An 18764-nucleotide genomic window follows, 5' to 3' on the forward strand; every position below is an offset into this window, starting at 1 on the left:
TATATTCTATGACTTCAAAGAGGCACTGGGATTCATAAAATAAAAACATGGACATCTTGGGATGGAAGAAGAGGAAACAAATTGCAATCAGGCAATTAATGGAAGACTGGTATCATGATCCATCTGGAGGGCAGTTTAAAATACCACAAGCAGTTAAATCTCCCTACCAGATTTTTAATGGCTAAATTCCTTTACCAGTGGTAAAGAATCATTCATTACTCAATTTGACATGAAGAGATAAAAATGTCAAATTTCTGGTAGAGGAAACTCATTGACTGGAGCTTATTTATATCTAAGGGGGAAAAAATCTATCAATAAACAAGTTTAAATGACCCATTAAATGATACTTTTCCTTTGAGAGACAATGGGGTTAAAGACCTGCAGAACGGAATTGAGAATGTCTGGTAAAGACAGTCACTCACAAACAAATGTGAAGGGAAATATGTGAGATGTTTCCATGTTACCTGTGATTTGTTTTATCTACCTTCAACAAGTAACAATGAAATGCAAGCTGTGGATATGTTTTATAGCTTGAGCTGGGGTGTAGACAAGCTTAACCACTTGGTACAGTCAGCTTCTATTTCACAGGATTTTGTACTTTCTTTTGTTTGCTTTTTAAAACCACAGCCAACTTTATTACAAATGAGCTTTGCTCTCAGTAAATATTGTAATAAAGGTATCACTGCACTTGGAAGTACTTTATTCTCAATAAGTGGTTTTGAAAATAAATTATTGATAGCAGAAATAACTTTATGCTAAAACAGCCACCACAGAGAATGCAAATCAGAACATAAATGTGGTGTCTGAGTTGTGGACCTAAGCTGTGAGTGGCACTGAGAGAGCATAGCAAATTAGATGTCAGGACAGACAAATTAAAGGAAACTGAGGCATGGAATCAAATTGAGTTGCTAGTAGAGAACAATGACATGTTCAGAAACTGATCATTTATGGCAGAGAAACAGGCCAAAGTGGAGAAGATACTAAGAAGGAAGGAGGAAACCAAATGAAGTTGACCTAAGATTTTGAAACTACCACAAAATAGCCTTTCAAAATGGAAGCTTCTAATACCCCCTCAAACAACAGAGAGGGTTAACTTCTTTGAAGTGATTTTAAAAATTAAGTCTGTGGATAAATTTGTAGAATTGTGAAGTCCCTAATGATTTTCTATTAGCAATTATCCATTTCTTAACGTTTGGATGAACTTCCCACTGGTTCCATTAGACTCAGAAGTCTTTGTGAAGAGTCGGTTTGTTTAATTTTATGATTTCTTCACCTCTCTTGGTTATTGATTGAAGTACTCTACATTTTTGTGGCACCTGGGTGGTTCAGTCGGTTGAGCATCCGACTTCGACTCAGGTCATGATCTCGCGGTCCATGAGTTCGAGCCCCTGTCAGGCTGTGTGTTGACAGCTCAGAGCCTGGAGCCTGCTTCAGATTCTGTGTTTCCCTCTCTCTCCTCCCCTCCTCCACTCATGCTCTGTCTCTCTCTGTCTCTCAAAAAATAAATAAAAACATTAAAAAAATCTAAGAAAAAATAAAGTACCCTATATTCTATTAATTCTTATAATTAATTATTTTAAATGGAATATAATCTAATTGTTTTTATAATCAACATATAATTCTGTGTAGATTCCATGTTTGGTTTGTATATTCCTTATACTTGTGCTTAATATTTTCTTTCTATATTCAAATTGCATATATTTGCTTTTTCCTCTCATTTTCTTGATTAAATTTATGAGATTAGTCTACTTTATTATTTTATTACAAAGAACTAGCTCTCAAATTATTCTAGTGTTTTTTCTTTCTAACTTATTTCTTCATTTATCTTTATTTTCTACTTTCCTTAGAGCATTTTTTATTTTTTGTAACATTTATGGTTGAAATCTTGAATTAATTTATCTTTGTTTTCAATGAAAATAAAAGCTAAGACACAAATTGAACCTCAGGCTAAAACCTAGTCCATTTCTCCTGGAAAGTTTTTTCCTATACAAATGTGGATATGTACTCTTCATTCCTTATACAAAACATTTTAAATTAATCAAATTGAATTTTTAAAAGTGTTATTAATTTCTAGTATTCTATTATTATTATGAGTATGCACTTTAAAAGCTCTTCTTTTTATATACTTAATGACATTTTCACTGCATCCTAATACATTATCCATCTTTGTACATATGGCAGGAATATTTTTTTAGTAATATTTTTTTTATAAATTTATCTTCTCCTATGCCTTTGGTAAGTTTGTGCAGCAGAGCAGAAATTAGAAATAACTCTTGGTCTGTTTTAGTTTTCTGGCTCCGATGTTGCCCAGAAGCATCTGAAGGGATGTGATATCAGATGGTTCCCAAAATTAGCCAGAAACCATCTCCACGCCCTATCAGGAAATAGAGATGGTGTGGTTTCAAAAGTGAATGGCTTCCTGGTACATCCAGCAAGGATGGACCCCAGCCAACATTAGGGCTCTCAGTGCAGACATTCTCACGTCCTCGTGTGACCAGAAAACAGAGGTACTTGGAATGCTGGCTATTCTCTGTTTGTTCCCCAATCTCCAGTTCTTCACCCCTGTGGCATATGAGACGACTCATCTAGTATCAGATGACTTCATCACCTAGGAGCTCTCACCTTCTAGCCTTTAGCTGAGCTTAACCAGTGGGTAGCATGGGCAGGATATTGGAGGATTGGATAGAGAGACCAAGGTATCGATCGTCTCCCAACTCACCCAGCAGGCCACGATTTGAGGGTAACTTCATTTAGATAACTATGGTCACAGTTGCTGGCCAGTGGTCCTTCTCACAATGTCAGAGCTTTCACTGCTTTAAGGTAACAGCTCTCTCCTCATTGTCTCTTTAGGTTTATGGATAAAGGCTATTAACTCATGCTAATCCCTGCGTGTTTCACCAGGGATTTGATTCTCCTCACATTTCTGTGTATATTTACTTTGTTACAGTCTCTTCAGCTTGGTCTTTGCAGGCTTTCTGTTTCATGCCAGTGATATTAATGAGACACTTGGCTTCATGAGAAGACTCGGGCTTAGGGGGTGACTGTATCAGTGCATACTGCAATGGACTAAAGAGGAAAGGCTTTTCCCTTGCCTATATGAGGCACCACATAGGCCTACTGTCCTCTGGCCATTGCTAGGGATAGGGAAGAGCTTTCCTCATAATGACTGAGAATTTTCGGAATGCCTGCTTGAGAGCTCAGATTTGGATTTAGCTAATTTAAATTAAATGATAAACTATTGCTTTTCCTGAAAATCCAACTTTATGGGGCAGGAGGTTTACACATAATGCACACATATTTCATAGAATCATCTGCGCTTTGGAGTATTAATGGGAAGCAAATTGCTATTAAATCTACAGTTTATTGATGCCATCCATAGTCTCAATTATTTATTTATTTATTTAGTTAGTTAGTTAGTTGCTAAATGTGTTCTAATATGACAATGGTGAATTAAAGGCTCTGAATAAAACTGTATTTCCGACCTTGCCATCCAGTCCCTGTGCCATCTTCTTCCACTGCCTGTATGGAACCAGCTCCCTGAGCTGCCTTGGCAGCAAGGGGTCTGGGCTTCAGAGAGTAGCAGGAGGCGCAGGCCTGCCCGGCCCCTGCAACTTTCTGCAAGGCTATAGAAGGAGGAGGAACCTGTCTAGAATCCCTGCATGACTGGAAAAGGAGGGAAAATCTCAACATGGAAAAACTCTGCGATGGAATGAAGGAATGTCCGAGAACAAGGAAAGCTGGAATACAAAGAACAGCCATGGGGTGCAGGGAAGCCAGCAGTAGTTTGTATCCTGGAAAACGAAGAAAAGTTAGAAATTGAGGGAAAGACAAATCACAAGGGAAAGGCAGAAAATGAGGAAATAGGAAAGGACAAGGAGAAAGCCAGCAGTGTGGCAAAGCCAAAAGACAGAAAGCCCGAGAGCCAGGGAAAGCCAAAAGAAGAAGAAAAGCCAGCCAGGGAACCAAGGCTGCAGGAAAGTGACCAAGAAGGCCAAAAGAGAAACCAACAAGGGGCTGGCTTGGTGGCTCCAGGATTACGAGGCCATAAACGATATGCATCTGAGGAATGAGGAGATGAGAGAATTCAAAGAGATGGTCAAGGTGCAGGTTGAGGTGAAGAAAACCATGCAGAAATGGGTGGTGGTTATATGGATGCAAAAAAGTTTACAGGATCCCTTCCACCCAAGGGGCCCAAGGGAACTCAGGGGTGGCTGCGGGTCCCCACAAAGGGGCTCTGAAGACTTTCCTTTTGCAAAGTGCCCCTGGCAGGCATTTGCCAGGCCCTGTGCTTTAACCTTATGCTAATACTTTCACTTTAGATGTCCCTCCTGTTATCAGTGGCCTTTTGACCCAACTAGAGAACTCTATCAGTAGGGGGATTTTCACCCATGTGCATTGCAAAGACGTTATAAATCTTGGAAAATTAAAGCAGCCTATAACATCAAAAAATATTTCCATTAAATTGTCTTAGTGGTTTTAGTAGTATTTCTATTATGTGATAAGTTGTATTATGTTTTCATTACAGACGATAACCTCCCTGGATAAAAATGGTACTGCTTTTAAATACTTTTCTTGTAAGTTTTTCTTTGTTATTAACTATTTCTCTCATTTTTAAAGAACTGGTTTTATTAGCCATTCAATTCATAGCGGCCCTTTTATTTTTAGTCATTGCCATCTCCTTCCCAATTAAGTTCCAAGCCTAATAATGTCTTCCCATGTTTTACACCTCCCATAAGTTCCCAGGTACCTCTCCGATCCCCTTCTCTGCTGTGTTTTCTCCATACTCAGTCCTGTCTCCCTAGCAAGTCCTGTTTGCAAACGTTTTGTTTCTCCCCAAGGTCTTTTTATCCTTCTATCTGGACCATTTTCCTATAGATGATGCCATGGCTCACTCCCTCACTTCCTTACAGGCTTTCCCATATCACAATTTAACTGAGAGGTCTTCCCACACCTTCTGCTCTGTTTATCTCTTACTCATTCACATAACTATCACAATGTACATTGTAAATGTTACTGCCCTCTGGTATGTGACTGTAAACTCTATGACATATAGGGTTGTGTTTGTTCTGATCACTGACTAGAGTGTTCCTACCACCTAGCATACAACTTAACACATAGTAGACACTCAATAAATAATGTGCTGCATGTAAATGCACTAACATTATTATTTAAGGTCTGATTAGTCAACTTCTCCAATCAATGCCTTCATTCTAATTTGAGAATCTATGATTTTTAAAAGGAAATGTGAAATAGCCCTGTCTACTATTTTATTTAACGTGCCAATTTATGTATATCCTGCCCCAGGCTCATTTATTCATCTAGTATAGAATACCTAAGCACATCTTTAGGGAAAAAAATCCTGCTCTTGAACATTCTCTTTGATTTAATTGTGTGTTTACTGTGTGGTAATAATCAGAGACTAATAAACATGTTCCTGGGGAATCTTTTCCATTTCTTTTGTACTTTCTTTTATTACAAAATAATGGAGAAGTATAAAATGATAATAAATTTACCTTTGAACATTTATAGTCTGTGTCTTTTAGCCTGGGGCTACTTCAAGCAAAGGTTATTTCGCTCTGGGTTTTGGTTTCCACACGAAAATGTTTTACTTGAGATTCTGTCCTTTTCATACAGAGACCTCAATTTTATGACATTCCCTATTAAGGCTCTCGGTCAAACGGGAGAATTGTGGAAATCTGCTCTTTAAGGGCTCTTTCTGAAATTTAAGTCCTCATTTCGGGGTCTTTGCCTGCTCAAACAAGTTCTCAGGGGAGTTCTCAGGGTTCTACATTTTCAGAAAGAAATATGACCATCTAAGAAAAGATCCATAAAATGCATTAATCTTATTCTAATTTTGTATATTCACTTATCACATTTCATCAAACAATTTCATGAGAAAATACCAAGCATACTGCCAGACTGATAAATAAGCCATTGTTTGGCATTTGGGAGGTTGTAAGGTTAGGTTTACTTTACTTTCAAAGGTTCCTCGTTTTTTGACATTAAAAATAGGAACTGAAGTATCACGTACATCTAGAAAAGCGGACCTGAGGGTAGACCATGATACATTTTCTCAAAGCAAATGCACCCATGTATCAAGCACCAAGTCAAAATAGGCAATACTTTCAACACTTCACAAGATGCACTCATGCATTTAACTGCTTTCATTCCTTCCAAAATGTAACTACTCTCCTGATTCCTAAATCCATGGAACAATTTTGCCTGTTTTTGAAATTCAATTAAAAGAAGTCATAGTAGGGGCGCCTGGTTGACTCAGTTGGTTAAGCATCCAACTTCAGCTCGGGTCATGATCTCACAGTTCATGAGTTCAAGCCCCACATCCGGCTCCATGCTGACAACTCGGAGGCTGGAGCCTGCTTCAGATTCTGGGTCTCCCTCTCTCTTTGCCCCTCCCCCACTCACATTCAGTCTCTCTCAAAAATAAACATTAAAAAAATAAACATTAAAAAAAAGGAAATCATCGTAGGTATACTTTTGTGTCTCACTTCTTTGGCTCAAAACTCTTTCAGGAGAGTGATCCATCCTATGTATTGTGTTTAACTATCACTTGTTCATTTTCACTGCTTTATAATATGCTATCATGTGACTATACCACAGTCATTTCCAGTTTTAGCTTTTAGAAATTAAGCTGCTATGAGGGGTGCCTGGATGGCTCATGTAGCTAAGCATCTGACTCTTGATCTAGGCTCAATTCGTGATCTCGCAGCTTTGGACATGGAGCCCTGCACTGAGGTCTGCACTGACAGCACGGAGCCTACTTGGGATTCTCTCATTCTCTCTCTCTCTCCCTCTCCCTCTCTCTCTGCCTTGCCCCTGCTTGCACATGCACTCTCTCCTCTCTGTCTCTCAAAATAATTTTTTTAAAAGCTGCTATGAACATTCTCTTTCTACACACGCACACACACACACACACACACACACACACACACGTGTGCAGAGATAAATGGTAGTTACATGTTATGCCTAAGCACAAAACTGTTGGCCTATAAGAATTATGCACTTTTGCATTTAGTATATAATGCCAAACTATTTTCAATGGTTGTCTGAATTACATTTCTACCAGTTAGGAGTTCAGGTTATTCCAAATCCTCACCCTCAGCATTATTAGTTCTTTTAATTTCAGCCATTTTTATGAGTTTGTATTGGTATCTCTTTGCAGTTCTAAATTTCCCCAATTACTGCTGAGGTTGAACATTCTATATTATTCTTCAGCTTCTAAACATCCCCTTTTGTGAAGTTGCTGTTCAAATTTTCTGACCCTTTTTTCTCTTGGATTTTTTTCTCATTCTTTCAAATCTAATACTTAAAAATTAAATAAATAAACAATAGGGGAAATCATAGCAGGAATGTGGTATACTCATCAATCGTGTAAAGGTAACAATTCTTCCCAAATCGATCTATAGATTTAACTCACTGTTGATGACATTCCAAACAGGATTTATATAGAAATTAAAAAGATGATGGTAAAAGGAATACAGAAATTCAAAGGGTCAATATAATCAAGAAAAAGTGGGGGAACCTAGCTCACCAGATACCAGTATGGATTATAAAACTGCAAAAATCCAAATGGCAGGATGTTTGTGTGTGTATAGACAAAGAGAAAAATGGAAGTGAATTCAAGTCCAAAAACAGAACAGCATCTGTACCAAGAAATTGTTATGACACTCCTAATACTCGAGAGCAATGAGTAAGTAACATTGTTTTTAAGAAATGGTGTAGTGACAGTTAGATTCCAAATGGAAAAAAAAAAGAAAGAACCTGAATTTTAACCGACTCCTCATGCCAAATTCAATAATCAATTCCAGGTGATATAGAGATCCAAATTCAAGTGACAAAACAACAAAGCCTATACAGAAGACAACAAAGTGTAATATCATGATGGTTTGGGGAAGGCAAATATTTCTTAAACAGGATACAAAATTATAAAGTGACCATTTATAAAAATGAACTACATCAGAATGAAGAATTCTGCTTTATCAAAAGACACCAGTAAGTAAAAATGTAATCTAGAGGCAGAAAATACATTTGCAATGCAGAAAAGAAAGGGTTTGTATCCATAACATAGAAACAACTCATAAGTTTGATGAAGTTCAAGTTAATTTTTCTCTTTTTGAATCAGGCCTCTGGTTTCACATCTAAGAAATATCTGGTTATCCCAAAGTGACAGAGATTTTCTTTTATGGTTTCTCTGTTTTATTGCCAGAATTTCTTCTGGTCTTATATTTAAAACTGTGAAATTAATAATTATAACATATATAGGAAACCAAAAAATGTATAATCAATAACAAATGTGAAAAAACAAAACTATCATTAAACAAGATCTATGGCTACATTAATCTACTATTTTAGAGGTGATCCAACAGCCAATTGTTTAATATGATATTATCTTGGTGGGAAGAGATCACCTACATGAAAGAGACTTAATAGAGTAATTCTTTGAATTTTCTGCTGTCTTCCTTGCTTTGTATATTTTGTAATGGAATATGGGGAACTGATATCTAAAAAAGATTTTTCTTCATGTAAATTCTACTATCTTTAAAACAATATTCTCAATTTTTGTGGTATTGATCTTTCAAAAGGATCTATCAGACTGATGTTGAGACAAATGTTTTATAGAGTGTCTTATTATGCCTGCACAAAATTTGAAAATACACAGTTAGTCACTTCAGAAAATGATAAAAATCTATAATGATTTTATAAGGCAATTTCCATAGATTAAGTATGACAATAACTGTAAATTCATAAAATCAACCAAATGCTACACAGCCTTCACTAACATTTCCCATGTGATGCCCTCTCTGTACCAGATGAACTGAATAACTTTTGGGGGAGTATACATCACAACTAATCTATCACTGACGATAGTTATTTTTAGGGTATGTGAGCAATTTATTTGAATTTATTCTTGAAATAGAGATGTAATGTAATTAGGAAGCTACTAAGGACCTGGTAAACATATTGGTCGATGAGAAAGATTGCAGGAAGTTGCTAAGAAAGGAGGGGCTGCCTCTAATATCGTGGTAGAAGGGAGGAATCTCAAGGTTACTCTCCTCTCATCTACATACTTGTTTAGGTATAACTGTTGACCTTCTAATGCCACACATGCATGTTCATCCAGTTAAACTAAATCAAACCTAGCAAGAGAAAACAAATTTGCAGTTCTGTAAGTTGAAAGAGTGATTTTTCTGTGTAACTTTCATACGTGGGTGTGGTATCTAATAAATGTTGCCTTAACTCAAACAAACTTGAATACATAGAAAATAATACTCAGCCTAGTAAAAGCCATTTGCTGCACAGAACACTACTCTAAGAAACTGAGGTTCACCAAAAGAGTGAATACGTCCTTCAGATATAACTGCATCAAGTAAAATCTGAAAACAACACACAGTGCCCTATCGGGTCTGAGTCACACCCTTCCCTGCCCTCTGTGACTCGGTACATTTACTTGCTGAGTCACATTAGCCACCAGCAGACGCACATGAACCAGAACGCATACTCGTTATAACCACTACTGTGATTTGTAAGAGAACTTGAGAAGCTCTCCCTGCATTTGGGGCCAAAGCCCTCAGTCAAACATTAACTATGCTGTCTCATGGTATCCAGACTTTGTCCAGGTCTCCACTTACATTATTTTTCTGCAAGACGCGCAGTGCCTTGTTGACATTGTTCAGGGCATGAACTCTTGTGGATCCTTTTTCTTTTGGCTGAAAACAAAACGAAACAATGTTTACTGCCCAGCAGAGAGGGACAATCTACTAGAAATGAAACAATTTATACATTTTACTTCTAAGTTTGAGTATTTTAAATGAACACAGGCTGTGAGGCATTAATATAATACACTTAAGTGCTCTGGGTTGATTGTCCTTGTCATAGGACTTTCTTAGCATGAATCAACCTCTCCTCAAGAAAAAATGACAGCTTTTTTTTTTCTTAAAAAAAATCTATTTTGGTTACCATCTCTTCATTCTGCAGCCCAGCTGGGGATTACAGCATGACCAGGAAGAGAAACAACATTGCAATAAAGGTTTATTAGTAAGGTAGATAAGCGAGTTGATTTCCACACTTTTAAGGAACGTATAAAAGAGACTTGAGCCTATAAAGATTATATAATGCCAAATAGGATTAAGACAAACTATTTTTGTCAACATTACCTTAACTGTCTTCATCACTGAAGCTCAAAACCTCAATAATCCTTGGTTCTATAACCCTCACTCCCAATCCCCCAAATACCATCTGATCCTATAATTTCAAAACTGACATTTGCACAGTACATTACAGTATGTGGATTAACTCATTTATCCAGTTGTGGAGTTTTAGAAATTCTGCCATTATGATGCCTACCATATTTACTTCTAAAATGAAATATACATCTTAAGAACTTTGTAAACACACAGTAAATCTACAGATGGTCCCCAACATGATAGTTCAATTCAGGATTTCATGACTTTATGATGGTGCAAAAGTGAGAGGCATTCAGCAAAAAATGTGCTTCACGTTTTGATTTTGGGTCTTTTCCCAGGCTAGTGATAACCCAGTATGATACTCTGGTGACACTGGGCAGGGGCAGTGAACCACAGCTCCCAGTCAGCCATGCAATCAATCATAAGGGTAAACAACCAATGTTCGTACAACCAGTCTGTTTTTCGCTTTCCATACAGCATTACATTCCATGAGACAGTCAACACTTTATTATAATATAGGCTTCATGGTAAATGATTTTCCCCAACTGTATGCTAATGTAAGTGTTCTGAGCATGTTTAAGGTAGGCTAGGCTAAAGTATGAAGTTCAGTAGGTTAGGTATATTCAATGTATTTTCAAATTGTATTTCCAGTTTAGGATGGATTAGTAGGGACATAACCCCATGGTAAGTCAAGGAAGATCGGTATTATTAACCATTGGCACAGTGTTGGATAGCAGTTCTCTGGAATTTACTCATCTTGCAACTCTTCATTTTCCATATCTCAAGTTAAATGTTCTTGTCACAATGAAAAAAATGAACTGAAACTTAAAAGATCATTATGAATAAAAGCCTTATAAAAAGACATTCAATAACAAAGATACCCAATATTATGAGCAAGTAATATCTATTAATTAACGTAAGTTACATTACTGAAAAATGTCACCTGCTAGTTCTATATAGGATAGAGTATGCCAAAATAAAAGTAATATCGAATATTGTTTTATTCAGGAATAGGCCCTCTACTACTAGTTAAATCGGTAATTATTAAATTAGTGCATTTTACTAGATCGAGTAAAACTACACTGAGTTCATTTCTTTTTTCTTAGTAAATTCCCCTAAGGTTAATGTGAACTTTCTTAGAAATAATTCACGTACCAGTTTTTGCCCTGTCAGGCCTTCCAGAAGATCTAGGAGGCGTCTCCCATCCTGTAGGTCACTGAAGAGGTTCTCTATGTGCTGCTTCCCAAACTGAAACATGAAATATACCCAATTAAACCAAGCACTCTTCCAGTGATCCATTTCCATGATTGTGCCTTTTAAAATTGAAAGCTGTGGTTAAGAATATGCCATGTAACAGGGTACCTGGGTGGCTCAGTCGCTTGAGCATCTGACTTTGGCTCAAGTCATGATCTCGTGGTTCATGGGCTCGAGCCCCGCATCAGGCTCTGTGCTGACAGCTCAGAGCCTCGGGCCTGCTCCAGATTCTGTGTCTCCTTTTCTCTTTCTCTCTCTCTCTCTCTCTCTCTCTCTCTCTCTCTCTGTCCCTCCCCAACTCATGCTCTCTCTCTCTCTCAAAAATAAATAAACATTAAAAAAAAGAATATGTAATGTATCTAATTCTTAATCTGCCAAGGGTGAAAAATGAAAAGAGAACCTCCAAGTAAAAAACAAAAAAGCAATATATCATCATTAGGTAAAATCTATTTAAATTTTTTTTTTTAATAAGGTGAATTGGATTATCTGTAGCCTAACTGGTCTAATTAACTCAACTTTTTAAAAGCTGGTTCTATGAAGGAGAGAGAGGTAAACACACAAAGAAACAGACCACATACAATTTGCCCTGGGCAGGTGCTTAAAATTTAACTGTTTGGTATACCTCTATCATAGAGGGCCTACCATCCTGCACCTAGAACGTGCTCTCTCTGAATATACTCTTTGGAAACTATCTCAGAATGATCCATTTTCATCTTGCATGGCTCATATGTTAGAAATATCTGCTTTTAACTGAGTTGAAATGGCCCTGTGACACTTTTGCATCTATTTTCCTCAGTTCTTTACCTGGGAATTATACTGAAGGAAAAAGAATAACCACTCATAGTATCTGGAATTTTTGTAGCAACTGCTCATGAAAAACAATTCACTAAATGAGTGGATCTTAAAATCTTTGTGATATAGCTGTGGGCTGGCACTAAAATACTCATCTTAGAGACAAGACAAAGAGATTGAACATGTGGCCCTTTGTCACAAAAACTCCAAGACAGTAAAGCCAAAATTCTGTCTGGATCCGTCTAACTCCTGAGAGGCTTGTTCTTCTTAGTTTATCATACTCTGCTTTCTAGGCCTTATCCTCCTTCCATCTGATTATCTTTCAAATATCTTATTTTTCTGTCATGCTCTCAAATATTTTCTTTTTCTGGTTGAAAGCCTAAAATCCCTTCCTATGAAATCATTCACATCTCTTTCATCAGTCAGTTTCTCTAGAAAGCCCTAATTTATCAGTGGCAGATGTTTACTGAGCACCAATAAACCTGAGCTAGATGCAGGAGCATACACTAGTAAATCAGCCAGACATGACCCCAGCCTTTATAGAACTTTGAGTCCAGCAGGGAAAACAAACATTCCCAAAAGGTAATACTACACAGAGTCAGTAAAAGGGACCCAGGAACATATAACTGTGGGAACGCCGATAGTACGGGGACCATGAAATACTTCCTCACAAATGTCAGGTGATGCGTCTAACATTACTTTCCATGTGAGTGGGTTTGTCTCAAGCCTTCCTCGATTGCGTGCAAACCTGACATTTCACACAGGTCAAGAAAAACAAAGGGCAGCCTTAGTTTCCAGGCAAAGGGCATCCCTGAGGTTTCCAAGATTAAAGACATAGGATTCAAGCTCTCCTTACTGCATGGTAGCCATGTCAATGACAAATCCTGTCAATGCCTTGGTGTTTCACCTAATGAGAACACAGATCCCCCACAAAAAGGCTACCAGTCCCACGGCCACCCTTGAAAATCGAGCCACAGAGATGCTTTGACAAAGATAACTGCAAGCTATTATTTGTAAATTCTCCTCTAATAGTTCTGATTAAGAATTTCAGGAGAAAAGAAGACAACATAAAAATACGAATGTGCTGAAATTTTTAAAAACACCTTGACTACACATTATGTGCAAGTAAATCTCAAAACAACATGCCATTTTTATGAAACTTTAAGGAAAGCTTTCTACTAATAAGCAAAAGAAAATGAATGCATGCTTTCAAATTGGTTGAAGCTCTACGAAGCCTCGAAAATGCTGTTGGCTGTTTTGTTTTGTTTTCTTTTCCTTTGTTTCATCCAGGAGCAAAACTTTACAGATGCATTTCAGAAGTGAGTGGCCTCCAAACTTATCGACAAAAAGAATATTGCACACTGAAATGTGTCAAGTTTTGAAGAAAAAAAAAATATATACTTACCTGACAAAGATACTTGCTCTTGTTAAAAAATATGTATCTGGATGGATATATAGACAGACAGATGATAGATAGATAGATAGATAGATAGATAGATAGATAGATAGATAGATGATAGATAACAAAGTCTGTCAAACCAGGAAGGATGTGGATGGCAAGAAGTTTATTCAAGAAGGGCAGGAACAGGGAATCAGGTAAGTATTCAGGCACAGAGTAAAGCATGAACCCCAAGGCCATAAGGATCATCTAACATCCACAACATAAAGACTATAAAGCTTCTGCTTTGGGGACAAGGAGTCCAGACAGAGGTCAAAACAAGGCAAATGGGATCTTGCTTTGATCCAAGCTCATACACACAGGCCAAGGTATTTTATAATTCTTTCTTTTAAACTGGAAGCAAACAAACGGAGAGGGAGTGAAGGACTGTAGGCTAATCAGAGGCCTCCGGGCACATCTATTTGGGGCACCTCGAAAGCAACGAGGTGACAGAGAAAAAGCTCTAGCTATCATACATAACTTTCATAACTCATACGGTAAATGATATACTAAAGTATCATAATTGAAATCCAATTTCTATTTGTTATATCCACATTCTCTAATAGAGTGCTTCTCAGAATGTTCCATCAAAGCATCCTTCTAGAAGATGAGACGGAATGAATTTACCCCAGGTCTGGCAGTATAAATTAGGCAGTGACAGCAGGTTCAAGATGTCTATAAACATATATGTTTTATGTTAAGAATTCATGGAGATTTTGCCTTCTTCTCTGAATTAATGTTTGTTTTAAAAGTATTTTCAACCACTTACGAGTGACATTTCCTCTTCTAGGTCTAATTAAAGTGACGCTCAATGCCATGTACAGTATTTAGCCTGTAACTTCACAGATCTTCAGGTGCTCAGTCTTACTCTTCCTGTGGTATAAAGACCCCGGGGAAAGCAAAACATCTCATTTCTGTTGGATGGTTTTCATTTCTTTCCTAGATTCAAATCCTCATTCCATAACATTATAGCTATGATATAGTAAAAGTAGCACAGTTTTGAGAGTCAGAAATAGCTGACTTTTAAACTCAAGTCCTCTATTCACTAGCTTCGCTGTCTCAGGCAAGTGACTTAGCCTTTCTGAAGCACAATATACTCTTTTTTTTTGCAATAATATTTTATTTTAGTTATTATTTTTTAATATGAAATGTATTGTCAAATTGGTTTCCATACAACACCCGGTGCTCCTCCCAACAGGGGCCCTCCTCCATACCCCTCACCCTCCCTCCCACTCCCCATCAACCTTCATCTTGTTCTCAGTTTTTAAGAGTCTCTTATGTTTTGGTTCCCTCCCTCTCTAACCTTTTTTTTTTCTCCTTCCCCTCCCCCATGGTCTTCTGTTTAAATGGAGATTGAAATAATACCACTTCAGAGCACTCTTCTGAGGCTTAAATGGAACAGTATGCTGTGGTATACAGACTGGGCAGATAGTAGGCACTCAATAAATACAGGATTTTTTGTTTTGTTTTGTTCAATTATTCCTTGACTTCTCTCTGGCCAAATTCCAGATTAAATACAATGCTGGTACATTATAGAGTCTACTACAAAATGTAGAGCTCACATACAGTGTACTCTGATTTTCTTAGTTTGGTACCCTTGTAAGAGTGAAAGTCAAGGACAGAAGATGTCACTCCATATTCTATTACTAATACTGGTAAATGTGGATGGCACTCAGAGGCTTCAAGCCCTTTCTCTCTCTCTCTCTCTCTCTCTCTCTCTCTCTCTCTCTCTTCTTCTCCCTCCCCCCTTCTGTCTCTCTCTCTCTCTTTGTTCTTTGGGTTACCTTTCACTAAATCTTTTGTTTACCTCCCTTTTCATCTTCTACATCTACCATGTCTTTTTGTTGCAAGTGACATTTATGTCATGAAAACAGTAATATTTCTTTAAAATTCCCTATCTGGGGCGCCTGGGTGGCTCAGTCGGTTGGGTGGCCGACTTTGGCTCAGGTAATGATCTCGCAGTCTGTGGGTTCGAGCCCCGCATCGGGCTCTGTGCTGACACCTCAGAGCCTGGAGACTGTTTCGGATTCTGTGTCTCCCTCTCTCTGACCCTCCCCCGTTCATGCTCTGTCTCTGTCTCAAAAATAAATAAATGTTAAAAAAAAAAAAGAAAATTTAAAATTCCCTATCTGTAATGGCTTTCAAGTATATGAAAATTATTTTGTAAACCACACAAAACATTAAACTCTCTTTGGGCCATGTGACCCTGCGGCTCTCTGTCTTCAATCCCTTTCGTGACTAGTATTTTATTTAAAAGGTGAACTTTTGATATTACTCAGCAGTTTACTGCATTCACTTACATATTGTCTTCTTCCTTGCTAACCCAAATAAAAAGATGAAAGGACTATAAAATGAGATAATAATGCTTCCTGATCATTGTCAGTATGATATATAGAAATACAGATGCACAGACAAGGTTCAAAAGAAAAAAAATCAGATAGGTTGATTAACAAGTGGGATAAACAAAGTGACAAAAAATCAAAGTGAAAAAAAATTGAAAGGGACAGAAATGGATTTGTGAAAATATTTAAATAACTTCTGATTCTTCACAGTTGTTATCAGTCCCTTAACCGAAAAATACACAGGGATCAATATAATATCCCAATGAGAGGTAAAGAGCACAGGAGTTATTTAGCATGGCCTTCTGCTTACAGAAAGGTCAGCCTCTGGACATCTCTGTTGGTCCGAAAGTCAAGATACTTCTCTGTGATTACAAATCGTTAGATACTGGAAATACCAAAAACACTGGGAACACCAAAAAGAAGGGTAAAAATAATTCAAAATGTATTGGTGGATGATGCTGATCACCTCCCATAAAATTATTACAACCCATTATAGTCTAAATAGGTTGTTTTCATAGATGATTGTTTTTTTAAGTATGAATTTTAAAAAGTATTTTAGGGGCGCCTGGGTGGCGCAGTCGGTTAAGCGTCCGACTTCAGCCAGGTCACGATCTCACGGTCCGGGAGTTCGAGCCCGGCTTGAACTGATGGCTGATGGCTCAGAGCCTGGAGCCTGCTTCCGATTCTGTGTCTCCCTCTCTCTCTGCCCCTCCTCCATTCATGCTCTGTCTCTCTCTGTCCCAAAAATAAATAAAAACTTTGGGAAAAAAATTTAAAAAAGTATTTTATAAGAGAATTTTATTGAGGTGTAATATACATATAGGAAAATGCACATACCTTAAGAGTTAGCTCAATTGGCTTTTATGAACTGAACACATTCATATTATCACCACCTATATGGAGAAATAAAATACAACCAGCATCCTCGGAGCTTCCTCACACCCCCTTCTGTGTACTAGCCCCTTCAATAATGACCACTATATTGACTTTTAGTACCACATATTAATTTTGCATTGAAAGGAGTCTCTTAAAAACAGAAAAACAATGTTGGTTTAGTGTTTCATTTTAGGAGACTAATGACTGAAAGATACCAGGTTGAGGCAGAGGAAATTTGGAAATTAAAAAAAAGAAAAAAGGTGCACTGATGAAATTTGTTTTACAAAACAAAAGGAAGGTATGATAATGTCAAAAGAAAGTGTTTGCTTCATACCTAGAAGGTCTTGGTTCAAATCCCCAGTCCTGCCGTATCTCCAGTTGCGTGATATTGAGCAAATAACTTAAGCTTTCTGTGCCTTACCTTTTGATCTACACAATGAAGAAATACTGTTACCTAACTTGTGGTAATCCTGTGAAGATTTAAATGCACTTAGAACAGTGCTTTGTTTATAAGATATACTCAATAAGTGTCAGCTATCATGAATTTGTTCCAAAATTCTTAAGCCAAATAATCCATATTTTCCATAATTCTCCTTATAAATTTTGCCTCAAAGTAACAGAAGGAATCAACTTCAAAGTATTAGTATGGGGATTAAATGGTTCATAATTACAAGGTGTCCAACATGTGGCCTGGCACAGAAAATGATTAATAATCTCTAATAATATTCTCTGCTTCCTCCTTCCTGTTAAATGCCATCACCTGGAGGTGAAGAATAGAACTTTGCTTTATGGGTCACAGGGTCCTAGCAGGATTTTGGTAACTTGAAGAGAGTTTAATAAGGGACGATTTACAAAGATGAAGGCAGGGAATAAAGAAACCACCATAACTGGTAGTAGAGAATGGCTATTATCACTCCTAGACTCAGGATTGAAAAGAAAGAGTGGTTACTGGTCCCTCAACAAAGAGAGAGCTAACAGAGTCACCTGACAGGAGCTTGGACAGCAGGCAAATGAATGCAGCCACCCTGAAGTTAATAAACGCCCTGGTCTTTCTTTCCTCTCTCTGGGACCTCCTGTAAATGCTCCCATTAGTCAAATCCAACTGGAAGCCAGAGGACAAGAAAGTCTGCTGATATGGTCCACAGAGGTCAGCCTTGCAGGGAAGAAAAGGCAAAGAGTGGACCTAGAGGAAGAAACCACAGACATACAACACCCCAGACAGGAAAACAAACTTTCTTTGGCCCAAGGGATCAATGTCAGGGACGCCCATGTCAGAAAATAAATAAAAACCCAAGTGTTCCTCCCCAAGTCTCCTATATTTCTATCATTGGTAAGGTCATATGAAAGAGTCAAATGTATCGCTGAGACATTTCCTATTCTACAAAAAGGGTATCAAAGTCCTGGAATGTTCTGTGGGAATTGACAGTTGAAAATTAATATCTATTATTCATTATTCCTTAACATCAAATACTTTTAAAGACTTCTATATACCAGGTAAAGCACTAAAATCTGAGATACAGAGATAATCAAGCACTAAAATCTGGGATACAAAGATAATCAAGAAAAATCCAAGTTATTCCTTGGAGCTAAGAAGTGTTTAAGAGCTAAGTTTGATAATATAATAGATTTACAATCTCTCTAAATATAAAATGCTATTTGGCAGGAAGTCTTTATAAAACATAATCACTAGGATCCAATATGTATACTATACTATTAAGTACACGAGAAAAGATTCAACCAGATTTCACATTAGAACTTTCTACAGGAGCCCCAACAATATTTAATGAAAATCAAGTCATTATCTGTAAATGGTCTATTAGAAACCCAAAAGTAAAGTGTGCTTAACCAAAAGTTAGCATA

The 18764-nt window shown here is 37.4% G+C and overlaps 1 protein-coding gene across 10 annotated transcripts in view; it reads right to left on the reverse strand.

The window, feature by feature from the left end:
- The window catches only part of DMD (dystrophin), a 2379610-nt gene that overhangs the window by 1643210 nt on the left and 717636 nt on the right, over positions 1-18764 (reverse strand). For all 10 annotated transcript variants that reach the window (XM_045050793.1, XM_045050788.1, XM_045050791.1 and 7 more), the window contains exons 3-4: positions 11358-11450; positions 9648-9725 (exon numbers count right to left, since the gene is read on the reverse strand). In XM_045050793.1, coding sequence (XP_044906728.1) covers positions 9648-9725; positions 11358-11450 — 171 coding nt within the window. The remainder of the gene's footprint in view (positions 1-9647; positions 9726-11357; positions 11451-18764) is intronic.

This window comes from Felis catus, chromosome X, assembly GCF_018350175.1.
Source record: "Felis catus isolate Fca126 chromosome X, F.catus_Fca126_mat1.0, whole genome shotgun sequence".
NCBI lineage: Eukaryota > Metazoa > Chordata > Mammalia > Carnivora > Felidae > Felis > Felis catus.